The sequence below is a fragment of the Sinohyriopsis cumingii genome, chromosome 8, assembly GCF_028554795.1.
Source record: "Sinohyriopsis cumingii isolate HCF-2022 chromosome 8, ASM2855479v2, whole genome shotgun sequence".
NCBI lineage: Eukaryota > Metazoa > Mollusca > Bivalvia > Unionida > Unionidae > Sinohyriopsis > Sinohyriopsis cumingii.
This window is the reverse complement of record NC_142968.1, coordinates 124,624,806-124,638,551: the sequence shown is the minus strand read 5'-3', so window position 1 is coordinate 124,638,551 and position 13,746 is coordinate 124,624,806. Positions and strand designations below refer to the sequence as shown.

Genomic DNA, 13,746 nt, shown 5'->3' with positions numbered 1-13,746 from the left:
ACCTACTTGGGAACCTATACCTGTGAGCGCGCCTAATCCTAGTGCCTTTCCAATCGCCGGAAGAGCCAATTTCGCTAGCCCCAATAGAGGAAGAAACCCGCCTGTTTTGACCATATCTCTGATGGCGCCTATGGAGAGACTCACATGAACACCGGAATTTGCTGATTTGGCCTTGGTAAATCGTTCACGTTGAATTCTAGTTAGCGATAGTTTGTTAGGTCCACCATGAATTTGATCGTTTTTCAAGGTTAATTTCAAACCGATTCGTTTTTCTGTTGCTCTTTGGAGTTTTTTTATCTGACCCGGGGTCAGAGTTACACTGACGTGTTCGTATGGCATATTAATAATCGCTTAATCTAAATTTGGAATTTGTCACATATTCTCGACAGGAGCATCGATAACTCTCATTTTACCGCTGATGCCTTCCAGGATCATTGTTCTATCACTGAGGATTACCGCGATGGCCCTTGCTGGTCCGCCTGTGTTAATTCTGGCTTTGAAAAGAATATCGACAACGGATTGTTTTACCAAATCGAGATGCTCCAGGGAAAAGTAATAGATAGGATAGCGAGTATTAAAATCCAACTGTGATATTTGTAATCCTGTATCGATATTTTGATCGCGACCCATGAAACTTAGCAATCGATGATATGCGCGGGCAGTCGAATAGTTGGCAAAATCGATGGCTATTTCCTCTGATGGTTCTTGCTGGCCGTTTATTCTCAATGAAACGTTTGTTGCCGCGAATTGATCGAATATCATATGGCTGTGTTCTTGATCGTATCTATTTGCATTTTGAAGAGCAACAAAGATGTGTCTAGGTGCCGAAGCGCCCTGTTGTGACGCAATTCCCCAGGTAAATATTCCGTTGATATTAACATCGCAGGAGTCGGTCATCGTTGTCAACCAGGACATGACGGATTTTCCGCCTTGATTCATGAATGATAATAATTTTTCTTCCTCGAGCATCGATGGAACTATCGCTGGCATCCACAAGGTAAATTTTTCAAGGACAACTTTACCGACATTAGCGGCATCCGCACTAGCTTCTCGCCAGATGGCTTTGTTACTGCCAGCAGCGTCTCGAACGAAAGTTATCGTGTGTTTTGCTCCGTAAATAACTTTTCGGAAATGCCTGCAAAATCCAAAAATGTGAGATAGCGGAATTGCACAGGAAAATCTTCGTTCATCGCCAGTCAACATGACTTTCCGCGTGGCAAATCCAAGGTTATAATTGGGATTGGTGTTAATTATCATGCTTTCGACGTCAGCGTCAGCATTATTAGCGTTATTTCTCGGTCTCCTGACGATATACTGGACATGATCAGCGTGATCAGAATTATCCTTGGCGAACATCATGCTAGGACCGGCTGATCTGGTAAAATCATCCGAGTATCTCGCTAGGCCTATAATCGTCGTTGCTATATCAACGTTATCTGTAATTGATTCGATCTCTCTTCCATCGATCATGTAAGTGGCGCTCTTGAATAATGCCATAATACCGTTATTGACAAATCCGACTTTGAAATTATCGCCAAAGTTGGTATCGTTTGTCCTAATAATTCTCCCAACAACCTCGATATATGCCTCAGATGGAAGAAAATACCTTGTTGTATCGTGGACTTGAATTTCCAAGCGATTAGGTGTATTTGGGTCAACTGCTTCGTACGAGAAATACTGGAAATCCCGCACGGATGTGTCCCTGCCTACAGGCTCGTCCATGTCAAACACTTCATTTGACACTTGTGCGAACATTTATTATTAAGAATATCATCTAAAACGAAGACCGCTACCTGAAATAAAACTTGTATTTGCAACTTTATTTGCTAGATTTGTCTTAGCAATTTTATTTGCTAGATTTTTCTTAGCAACTTCCTGCGCTATATTTGTCTTAGCAACTTCCTTTGCTAGATTTGTGTTAGCAATTTCATTTGCGAGATTTGTCTTAGCAACTTCCTGCGCTAGATCGTCTATTTTTTTATTTGCTGCGTCGTTTATGATTTTACTAATTTCGGGTGGCATTTCTCTGGTGCTAGGTAATTTGACGGGTTGTTTTTTGCGAATTAAATTTGATATTTTACTTTTGACAAAATCGTAACCTTTACTGGCCAAATTACCGATACCAGAGATAGCAGTCTCGCCGATTTTTCCTATTGCTTTTAACCCGAGTTGTTTGACCGCGGGTCCGATTTTAGGTATTATTCGCGTAAAGAGACTTCCAACAATATCGCCGAATCCATTACCGTGTATATATTTGTATACGGGCAATCGAGAGTTTACTACGCGGACCTGCTTGGGTCTACGCTGATGCTTGTGAACAATCATGTTATTTCAATTATGTTATTTTAATCGATGAGCTCATCGACAAGTTCCTTGTAAATATAAGAGTTAATGATGCCACCACGGAATAATCGCTGACAAATATCTGAGGCTTCGTTGATTACTTCGCGAGAGTTATTTCCGGCTCGTTTTCCTCCGATTAATACCTCAAGGCGAGATACATCGTTGACAACACTGTCAGGGCAAACGGTATATCCGCTTCCTGTCTTTGGTTTTGGAAATAACGATGGCGATAACGCTTCCTCGAATTTCTCCTCTTCTTCTTTTTTTTCACCTAATTCTCTCACAGCCCTTTGAAATTTTTTGAAGGTGGGATTATTAGTATCGATTTTCTCTCTCCTTGAGGCAAAATACACAACGGGAACCCATTCCTCGGGGATATATTTTTCAAGAGCTGCGGGACGTAAATATTTTCCTTTTTCATCGTAACCGTATTTTGCTATTTTAAACAGGTCGCCTTCATTTAATTTTTGAATTCCAATGTTCGTAAAATCTTCCTCGGGTCTTCTTTCATTGAGATTAGAAAATTCAAACGGTCCAGTAATTGGAGTAGTTGCATATCTCTCAAAATGAACAAAATTCACATCATCATCCCTGGCCTGAGATTTATCAAATTTTAATCGGTATATTGCCTTATACCAGAGAGTTCGTGAAGTATAATAATCTGATCCCTTATCTGTTAAATATTGATGTCGATTATCAAAACTACGCCTCGCAAAATATCCAAGCTCCTCAAGATTATTATGATCAATTTTGTACAATTCCAAATTCATATTGATAATACCATCTTCTCTAAATTTATTCTTTATATTTGCAACAGGATCGGGTCCTTTTTCCTTCTTTTCTTTTTTTTCTTCCTTTGATATTTCTTCTGGTCCTTCTTCTTCTTGCGCTTATTCTTCTTCTTCTTGCGCTTGTTCTTCTTCTTCCTCTTTTATTCGTTCTCGTTGTACTTTTTTCGTTTGTAGATTTTCCCTTAATTCCTCTATATACCGCTCAATCTTATCTTCTCGTTGTGCTTGTTCTAGTTGTTCTTGTTCTCGTTGCGCTCGTGCTTGTGCTTGTGCTTGTGCTCATGCTTGTGCTTGTGCTTGTTCTAGTTGTTCTTGTTGCGCTCGTGCTTGTGCTTGTGCTTGTGCTTTTTGTGCTTGTTCTTGTTGTGCTTGTGCTTGTGCTTGTGCTCGTGCTTGTGCTTGTGCCTGTGCTCGTGTTTGTGTTTGTACTATTCGTTCCGGCAATAATCGAGTGTGTTGCTCAATGTCTCTCGTCATAGGAATAAGACCGCGCTTCCTAAGTTCGTTATCTTCCTTTTTGTCACCGTATGCAACTTGCTCGATTGCTCCAGTGACTGGACTCAACAACTTTGACGATACCTCACCGAGATGATACTGCGAGTCTTCGTAACCACGAACATTTCTCTTAAATAATTGTTTTGTCGGGATAAACTTTTTTAATGCCGCTAATTGCTCTCGCGCTAATCTGGCAGAATGAGGCTCTCCAACTCTACTAGCTTTCCGACTCATATTATTTTCAACTATATTGTTTTAATGCGAGGTAAAATTAGGATCAGCAGCCAAATCCTTTGTGCAAAAATGACAGCAGAATAATTTTCCACCCCCCCCCCCCCCTAAAATCTTCCGTTTTTTCTATGCCCGAATACACATAAAAATTGAAATCGGTAACGAATTTACGCAAATTAATTTTCGTAGGAAGGCTTATTTTTGAAATCTGAGGCTTCTACGGAGAAAGTTCTCGTAGGAAGGCTTATTTGGTCTGAAACGTCTGGTCTGTACAACTTCCCTGCTGCTAACACAATATAAAAACGCCAGTAAGATCGAAAACATACCCATTGTGTTTATTACGATGATTCTGAAATAATATCCTTGTCCATGACAGATTCTAGAAACAGACACAAATAGAACAATAACAGAAATGTGCTACGGTTTTTACCCCCACAAAAACTACTCACTTTTGTATGCAAATAGGAGACGATTTTAAATGTAATTTTCATTGTATTTTGTTAGAAGGGCAAACTTTTAATTAAATATCATACACGTGTATTAACTTGAGATAAAGCAGATCATTGTTCTTGGTATCCTACTCAAAATTAATTACAATTCTTAACATTTATTTTTTGAACAGGTGATAGGCAGGATCAACGAAACCAAGGTCAGCTTTCAAGCCTTATATATGCTTTCATAGCAAGTTTAAGAAGTAGCTTGTAGATATTTTAGGTAACAAATTTAGCGACATTGTTTGAAAAGCACACAAGATATTAAACTAACAGAGATGAATGTATCGTTTCCGCTGAATATGTTGTTACGGATGAACATCAAATCTAAAGAGGTTGTAAAGACTGAAAACATAATAATGTTGTTCTTATACTGACTGTAAATAAATGTGATTTTCCTTAACTTCTCTGAAACACATTCATTTAGAACAATTATAGAAATGCCTAAATACACGACATCACAATTTTATTTGAAATACAGAGAAATGTATAAAAGTCTTTTTTATCATGTTTTGGTGTAATGGTAAAGATTTTAGACCAGATGTTTTTGCAAACTTTTAACATTAAAAAGAAAGTTTTATTACACGTTAAGTCCTTATTAAAACTGATCACATGTTTTATATTTTGGCACAGTAAATAAGCAGAATCAAGGAAATCAAGGTAACCTTTCAAATCTCACATATTCTTTACTGAAAAATCAAAACAAAATTGAATGCTAATTAGATTGCGGTTGTTTTACAGTGTTTACGTTAGTATTGATACTTGACCATATCCAAGATAATTCTAATATATCTTATGTGTAATATATCTGATGCTTAATACACACATATGTTTATTTGTTGTATGTTGGAAACAAATAAGTGTTAAATTTAAGAGTCGCATGTGCTTCCAGTATTTTTGAAATTGCCGTTACTCGTGACCAAGACTCAGTTCTTGATACGAGCGAATAAAAACTCTCTAACCTCTTCGGTTATATTGGTGTCAGTACACACACACACACACACACACACACACACACACACACAGATATATATATATATATATATATATATATATATATATATATATATATATATATATATATATATATATATATATATATATATATATATAGAGAGAGAGAGAGAGAGAGAGAGAGAGAGAGAGAGAGAGAGAGTGTCGTTCTGTCGTATTGGGGTGGGTTTCTCCCAATATAATTTAATTAAATTATATTGAAAGTTCCACACTGGCTCGTTAGGTTAGAAAGTTAAATTAGTGATGATGTAGATTTACAGCTCTGAGCCCCCAGTCAGCAATGCCGACGGTTAAATTATAGAGAACACGAAGATGAAATTCAATCAATAACAATTTAATAAATGTGATAATTTAAAACGATAACTTCCAATCACTCGTCTTTCCCTCGACCAAGTGACAGCCTAATTCATCCCGTGATTTACAGTTTGAGTTCGATTTTCCCCCTGTCCTTGCATCTACTCATCTATTTCTTCGCGCTGATTCTTCCTTCTTTCCGTTCCTCTAACTCCTCTTTTGTCTCTGTTTCCCTCTCTCTACTATCTCCTCCTCCAACTTCGCTCCAGACTTTACTTCACCTTTCTTCTCCTTTCCTCCGTCTCTCTATCCGAGACTACGGGACCAAACTTTAAATGGTCTGTCCCTCAAAGCTTCCTGTGAAAAACCACAAGGCGTTAACAAATGTTTTATCGAACCTCACCTCACACTATAACGACAATTAACCATCAGATAGCTGTCACTGTTTCGGCCACGCATGCATACACATCGAAATTCCCACACACTTCTTGCAGGGTAAACAATGGCGTAATAACACAGTATCAGCGAATTGTTATACAGACATCAATACATTGCGTCACGTCAGTATATACACATATATATTTAATCTCATCGTACTACAATCTGACAAAATCAGACGCATGTCTGTACATTACAAATATTCAACAATGGCAAAATCTATAATCATATGAACATATGTGTTAGTCTACTATAAAATACCCACATAGTAAATTACAATATTAACTCTTACGACGGCTGGCACGCTATATAATTCTTTACAAATATCAACTCATTTTTTCAAATATGCAAACATATTAACAAAACAAAGTAATTCTTCGTACTACGATTCTAGTACTAATAAAGTATACATACGACCTACAATTAAAATGCAGTCGCATTCCACAAAGACCGAACAAATATCTACTGACCTTTTGAAGCTTTCTGTACTTAGACCTTCCCGCTCTAAGATTTTCCCGCCAATAACGAATGGCTATTCGGAGTTACGCTAACCTCTTCTATGGGTAATTTCTCTCAGCGAACTAACTTTTGCCGGAAAACGCAGGGATATCATTCTACCCAAATCAAGGTCTCCCCATATCTCGATTCTGATTGGGTGGCGCTGTGCCCCTGTCCAATCGTCTTAGCGGCCAGTTCAACCTGTCTGTCTGTTTGCAGGGGAAAGAAGTTAGGACACTCCCACTTCTTCAGGCAATTTCTTTTGATCTTGGAAACATTTCGACACCTAGGTGATAACTGGCTATCGGGCGCCTCGCAACTCCGATGTCCGGTTTTTCGATTCTAGCCACAACAATCTTACGTAACTGATTAGTGCTAGCCTTCGGCAATGTTCGACATCAAACAATGACCCGTCAGAATTACCTTGATTATACATGTTTCAAACTGGGCTACTCTGGGTCGGGGTAAACATGACATCCCCCCCCGCTTGAGAATAAAATCGGGATTTTATTCCCTCAAAATTACTTCAAATGCAATGGCATTAATACACGAAATAAAGAACATCATAGCGACAGTACACACTGAGTATGAACATGACTAAATATATATATATACAACGATCTATACCATTTCAGCGCTCCTGCTCATGAAATCGGCGCCTACGTTCTCAGTTCCTTTCACGTATCTGATCTGCATCTGGTATTGTTGTAAGAACAGCGACCATCGCATCAATCGTCCATTCGACAATTTCGCCTGCGCGAGGTACGCGAGTGGTTGGTGGTCCGTCTCCAAGATGAACTTCCGCCCGTATAAGTACCGCTCGAACCGTGATATACCGAACACGATTCCGAGGCATTCTCTCTCCGATACGGAGTAGTTCTTCTCGGCAGCTGACAACTTCCGACTGCCGTACGCGACAGGAAAAAGCGTCTCATCGTATTCCTGTAGTAGTACTGCTCCTAGTCCCGTGTCACATGCGTCGGTGCGAAGAACGAAGTCTTTTGCCAGATCCGGTAGACGGACAACTGCGTCGGATGTAAGTCTATCCTTCAGCGTTTGGAAAGCGTGCTCACACGCATCTGTCCAAATAACCTTAGTCGGGGCACGTTTCTTGGTTAGGTCGGACAACGGTCCTGCAATCGCGCTGAAATTGGCCACATACCTCCGGTAATACCCGGCCAATCCCAGAAATGACCTCACCTCAGTTTTCGTGGTGGGCCGTGCGGTGTTTCTCAGCTGCTCCACCTTCGACTTCTCTGGGGACAGCGTACCTCGGCTCAGGGTATGTCCCAAATAGTCCAATGTCCGGAACCCTAGGTGACATTTGGAAGGGCGAGCTGTCAATCCCGCCGACGCAGCCGCTCCAAAACGTCAGCTAACAGAGTGAGGTGTTCACCCCACGTCGCTGTGGCTAACAAGAGGTCATCCATGAAGTTGTGGACACCCCTATCGCGTAAGGGTTCCAACAACTTCCGCATCATCCTAGTAAAGACGCTGGGCGCGTTTTGTACCCCGAACGGCATGACCAACCATTGGTAGGTCCCGTCGGGAATAGCAAAAGCTAGTTTTGCCCTATCCTCCTCCCTTACCGGAATTTGCCAATAGCCCTTGGACAAATCCAGCTTGGAGAAATATTTCGCTTTTGAGACAGAAGCGAAAATATGTTCCGGGTCAGGTAGCATTTCGACTTGAAATTCTGTCACCTGATTTAGCTTCCGGTAGTCGACACAAACCCGATGGGTGCCGTGCTTCTTCTGCACTAGGACTACCGGAAAGCTGTACGGAGAGTCGGCGGGTTCGATCACTCCCAGAGCAATCATCTGCTCGATCTCCTCCCTTACGACTTGTCGTTTTGCGTGTGGCAAGGGGTAGTGTTTCCGCTGGACTGGCCGGTTATCCACCAGCTTTAACCCGAACTCGACAAGCGACGTTCTCCCGGGTATTTCCGTAAGCACATCGGAATACCCGGCCAGCAACGTATCAATCTCTTCCCGCTGTACCGCAGTCAACATGGGGTCGCACTCCACGTCCGAGGGTGTCTCAGCCCTCATTAACGGACAGCTCGGAACAGTGTTGGCACCTTCCGCATCGCCTTCGGCGTCCTCGGTGACTATCGTGGCGATAACAAAATCGCTGACGGTCTCTCTTTCCCGGTATCTCTTAAGGAGATTGGCATGGTGCAATTTCTCCTTCGTTGGTAGCCGTATCCGATATGTTTGACCTCCGACCTTCTCGGTGACAACGTATGGACCCCTCCAGGAAACTTGCAACTTGTTGTGTTCTTTGGGCAGCAGTAACAACACCTTGTCCCCTACTTCAAACTGGCGTGGTTTTGCGCGCTTGTTGTAATTCTTCGCCTGACGCGCCTTCGCTCGCTTGAGGTTCTCCTGTGCGAGGGAACAAACTTCCTCCAGTTTGTTGCGCAAGTCCGCAACGTATTGGTAGGTGGTGCGTACCTCCTCCACAGCGTGATCGTCCGTCCACAGTTGTCTCAGTACGGCGATTGGGCCGCGTACGGTCCTCCCGTACAGGAGTTCAAAGGGAGAGAACCCTAAACTCGCTTGAGGTACTTCCCGGTAGGCGAAAAGCATGGCAGGAATATACCGATCCCAATCCTTGGGGCGGCCTTCGAACAGCTTCTTGAGCGTGTTCTTTAGGGTCCCGTTAAACCGTTCGACCAGTCCGTTACATTGAGGGTGATACGGTGTAGTCGTGAGGTGCTTAATTGACATCAGTCGGTTTACCTCTGCCATGACGCGACTCATGAATTGTGTCCCTTGGTCGGTCAGGATCTCGTCGGGCACTCCAACTCTTGACCAAATCCCAAACAGCGCTTCCGCGACGGTTTCCGAATCAATATTACGCAGCGCAACGGCCTCCGGATAGCGTGTAGCGTAATCTACGACCGTTAAGATGTACCGATTTCCGTGCGACGACGCGGGTTTTATCGGTCCGATCAAGTCCATCGCGACGCGTCTAAACGGTTCATCGATAAGGGGTGTACTCCCCAAGGGGACGGGTCGATGATCCGTTTTCGGTGTCATTCTCTGACACTTGTCACAGGAGAGACAGAACCGTTTGACGTCTCCCTGGACCCCTGGCCAGTAGAATCCTTTGACAAGACGGTCCCGCGTCTTGGCAATTCCCATGTTTCAACACTTCCCCTCGCTTCTCTTTTGGTAGGACGACTTGCTTAAAGAGTTCGTTACCATTCCTGGCGTAGCGATACAAGATCCCCTTCTTGTATGCGAACTTCACCCCGCCATTCGGAGTCTCTTTCTCCGTTCCTGCTGCAGCGTATTTGTGCAACTGCGCCAGAGTTGCGTCTTCCTGTTGAAGCTTCCTCAGCTCGGCCGGAAGAACGTTACTCACCGGTGTCTATGTAACTTCTATCGGCTTCGCTTTCGTCTGTCGACTCTTGGACCTGGTTTCCACAGCACTCACCGGCATCGGTGTGCAGGTTTCGGGGTTCGGTTGTGGCAACACATAACGACATCCCAGTATGACGTCATGCGACAAACCATCCAAGCATGCAGCTTCAATTTTCCCCTTCACGTACGGTGAATCGAGGTCAATGACAGCCATTGGCAATGAGTCACACGCGCTGTTCGCGTACTGAACTTCGATTAGCTCCCCTGTGTAATCCTCGGGCTTAACGTACTTCTTGTCGACAAAGGCTGGGACGCTACACCCAGTGTCATACAAGATTGTGGCACCTTCTCCGTTGACAGTAGCAGACGCGAGGTTGGCTGGGTTACAGCTTGCCTCCGGCTCGCGCTCCTTCCTAGCGACGGCATTCACCTGGGTCTGCCTACCCTTGGGACAGTCCCAGGCAATATGCCCCGGGCGCTTGCAGTTGTAGCACGTCGGCGGCCCTCGCCGACCTGCAAGTCCCGCTTTCGTGGGTGAGGCCTGTCCAGGTCTATGGTTGGCATCCTTACCTGTAGATTCCCCTCCGACCCTCCCGTCGCCCTGACGGTTACGGACAGCCGGCTCTACCTCAACCACACGGCGCGACTCAGTGGGTCGGGGTCGGTCCGCACCCCCGGAACCTCCACTTTTCGAGTGTGCCTGCTCGTATCGCTCCGCCATGCTAGCGATCTCTTCGAGCGTCCGGTGTTCTCTCTCTGCTAGAAAGACTGTCAACTCGCGACGGTAAGTACTCAGGACATGTTCCTTGAATATAACCTCGCGTAGCCCGTCGTACGATCGTTCGACTTCGGCCATCTTCATCCACTTCTCAAATAACCCTCGAACACGGGTGTGGAATTGAGAGTGGGTCTCCGTTGCCTTTTCGTCGAGTCCCGAAAAAGTTTACGATATGTTTCGGCGGTCAGCCGATAATGGCAGAGAAGGGCCTTTTTGAGCGCATTGTAGTCGTCAGCATCGTCTGCAGCTAAGCCGTGGTAGACTTCACGAACTGCACCTTGCAAAAAAGCTGAGACATTAATCGCCCAATGTTGTTCAGGAATTTTATGAGCGTGAGCGAGTTTCTCAAACTGAACAAGAAAATCGTCGATAGATTCCTCCTTATCGCTGAACCGCGGCATACTTATCTGGACCATTCGTTGGTCGATGAAAGGTCGTCCAGTCCCTCCAGAACTTGTGCTAGCGTCGTCCCGATCTATGTCCCTAGCGGCTAACCTGACCTTCTCCATTTCGAGAGTGTGAGAAAGCTCTCGTTCTTTTGTGGCCGCTGATATCCGGGCCAGCTCCAGCTCTCTGTCCGCGGCTATCTTGGCCAGTTCTCGCTCTTGGTCCGCTGCCATCTTAGCCAGCGCCTTCTCCGCTGCTTTTTCTGCCTTCCATTCCTTGATTCTTTCTTCAATAAATGCTGCCAGGCGATCTACCTCGTATCCGAGATCTTCCGAGCCCATGGCACGGTACTCCTTTATCATTTGCCTTTCTGTAGCTATATTGTTAAACTAATAGGATGTAATACCTTGTCTCGACCTTACTAACAATGGACAGATATTACAAGTTCCCAGCCAAATACTTACCTGTCGACAACAACTAATTTCGTTCAGGTAAGATATTTGCTCGATATTTGCTTCACAATTACTGCAAGTAATTAAAGATCTACCAAACATGCAAATATCAAAGATAACAAACACAAGATGAGAAAATCATAAAAATTCAAAATACATAGGACGGAAAACATCTCACACTGTTCACTAATACTTCCTAACAAATAAACTTTTAGGTCGCAAAATAATATTTATGTCTAATTCAAATCCCGGACGAGCCCCCACTGTGTCGTTCTGTCGTATTGGGGTGGGTTTCTCCCAATATAATTTAATTAAATTATATTGAAAGTTCCACACTGGCTCGTTAGGTTAGAAAGTTAAATTAGTGATGATGTAGATTTACAGCTCTGAGCCCCCAGTCAGCAATGCCGACGGTTAAATTATAGAGAACACGAAGATGAAATTCAATCAATAACAATTTAATAAATGTGATAATTTAAAACGATAACTTCCAATCACTCGTCTTTCCCTCGACCAAGTGACAGCCTAATTCATCCCGTGATTTACAGTTTGAGTTCGATTTTCCCCCTGTCCTTGCATCTACTCATCTATTTCTTCGCGCTGATTCTTCCTTCTTTCCGTTCCTCTAACTCCTCTTTTGTCTCTGTTTCCTCCCCCTGCGGGTCCGGGGTTGTAGAATTGGCCCGACGTGCCTCGCTACGTGTCGTAAAAGGCGACTAAGTAGAGGCAACCTGTTTGCCGTGGGTTGCGTCCCGTGTCGGGGGAGGAAAGGATCCTGGTAGTTGAGCAGTTCCCTGCAATACACTACTTTGGCCTCTACTTCTCTTAGACGGGTGGTCGGGATGGGCCCGGTTCCGACAAATCGGCTGGTCACGCCGAGCCCTAGGAGGTCTTTATTAACTTTCTCACCTTCTTTCTCTCTCTCCTTGTATCTCTCTTGATACCACCGTTGCCCCTATATTCTTTTCCTTTATATTTCCCTTTTCCAAGTCTTAGAAGGCTTCCTAGAAGGCGGTGGCTTAACGGGTCAATCGGGGGGTAATTTTACCGACCTTAGAAATTGGCGACTTCAGGGTCATTCAAAGGTAATTTTATCAACTGAGTATGGCATCTGTGTATCCCTGACACTTGAAAAGTGTCCCCTTGTTGGGCTCCTTGGTGGGTGGGGAGCACGGGTGCTGAATTTTTAATCTAGCCATCATGGATAATTCCAAAAAAAATCAAAATAAAAGATCGAAACCCTTATCAGAGTCTGACGATGAACCATGTAGTGTGGAGTCATTTCCACGCTTCATGGTCATACAGTCAAAAGATGCCACGAAACCGCTTGCCGCACTATCTCCATTTGTCATCGAAAAGACTATCACAGGATCGATTGGCACACCTAAAAGTGTTAAAAAGTTGAAATCGGGTTGTCTTCTTATTGAGTGTGAGCGACGAGGTCAATCAGACAATATCAGGAAAATGAAAACGTTCTTTGATATCCCAGTAACCTCATTCGCTCACACCACACTGAATACGTCCAAAGGCGTGATTCGCTGCCGTGACTTGGCTGGAGTCACCGACGCTGACATCATCGAAGGAATGAAAGATGAAGGTGTCACTGCAGTCCGACGAATACGTATTAAACGTAATAACAATCTGCAGGACACCAACACCATTGTACTCACCTTCAACAGGCCAACTGTACCCAAAGTGGTGAAAGTTGGCTTTTTGCAAGTAAAGGTAGAGATTTACATTCCCAACCCCCTTCGGTGTTATAAGTGTCAAAAATACGGCCATCACGAAGACCGCTGCTCCAAGAGCCAAATATGTGGCCGATGCGGAGACAATGCTCATCAGGAATCTGATTGTAGAGCAACTCCGCATTGTGTCAACTGCGGAAAAGAGCACCACGCAAATTCCAAGGATTGCGATACCTGGAAACAGGAGAAGGAAATTCAGAGGGTAAAATACACAAATAATATTCCCTATCCAGAAGCCAGAAAAATTGTACAGGCAAAAACAGCCCATCCTGGCCCATCCTTCTCCACTGTAGTGAAGAGCAATCCTAAAACAACGAAGGACGCTCAAACACAAACAGAAGCACCCGATTCAACACCAAATTCAAACACCCCCCATTACCAAGCACAGAAAAACACGGCATCTACTCAGACTACATTT

The 13,746-nt window shown here is 43.8% G+C and overlaps 1 protein-coding gene across 5 annotated transcripts in view; it reads left to right on the top strand.

The window, feature by feature from the left end:
* Positions 1-13,746, top strand: part of LOC149794573 (uncharacterized) — a 121,667-nt gene that overhangs the window by 95,830 nt on the left and 12,091 nt on the right. For 4 of the 5 annotated variants that reach the window (XM_089968853.1, XM_089968852.1, XM_089968854.1 and 1 more), the window contains 2 exons: positions 4,483-4,509; positions 4,985-5,011. The exons of the other annotated variant lie outside the window; for it this stretch is intronic. In XM_089968853.1, coding sequence (XP_089824979.1) covers positions 4,483-4,509; positions 4,985-5,011 — 54 coding nt within the window. The remainder of the gene's footprint in view (positions 1-4,482; positions 4,510-4,984; positions 5,012-13,746) is intronic. 5 annotated transcript variants of the gene reach the window in all.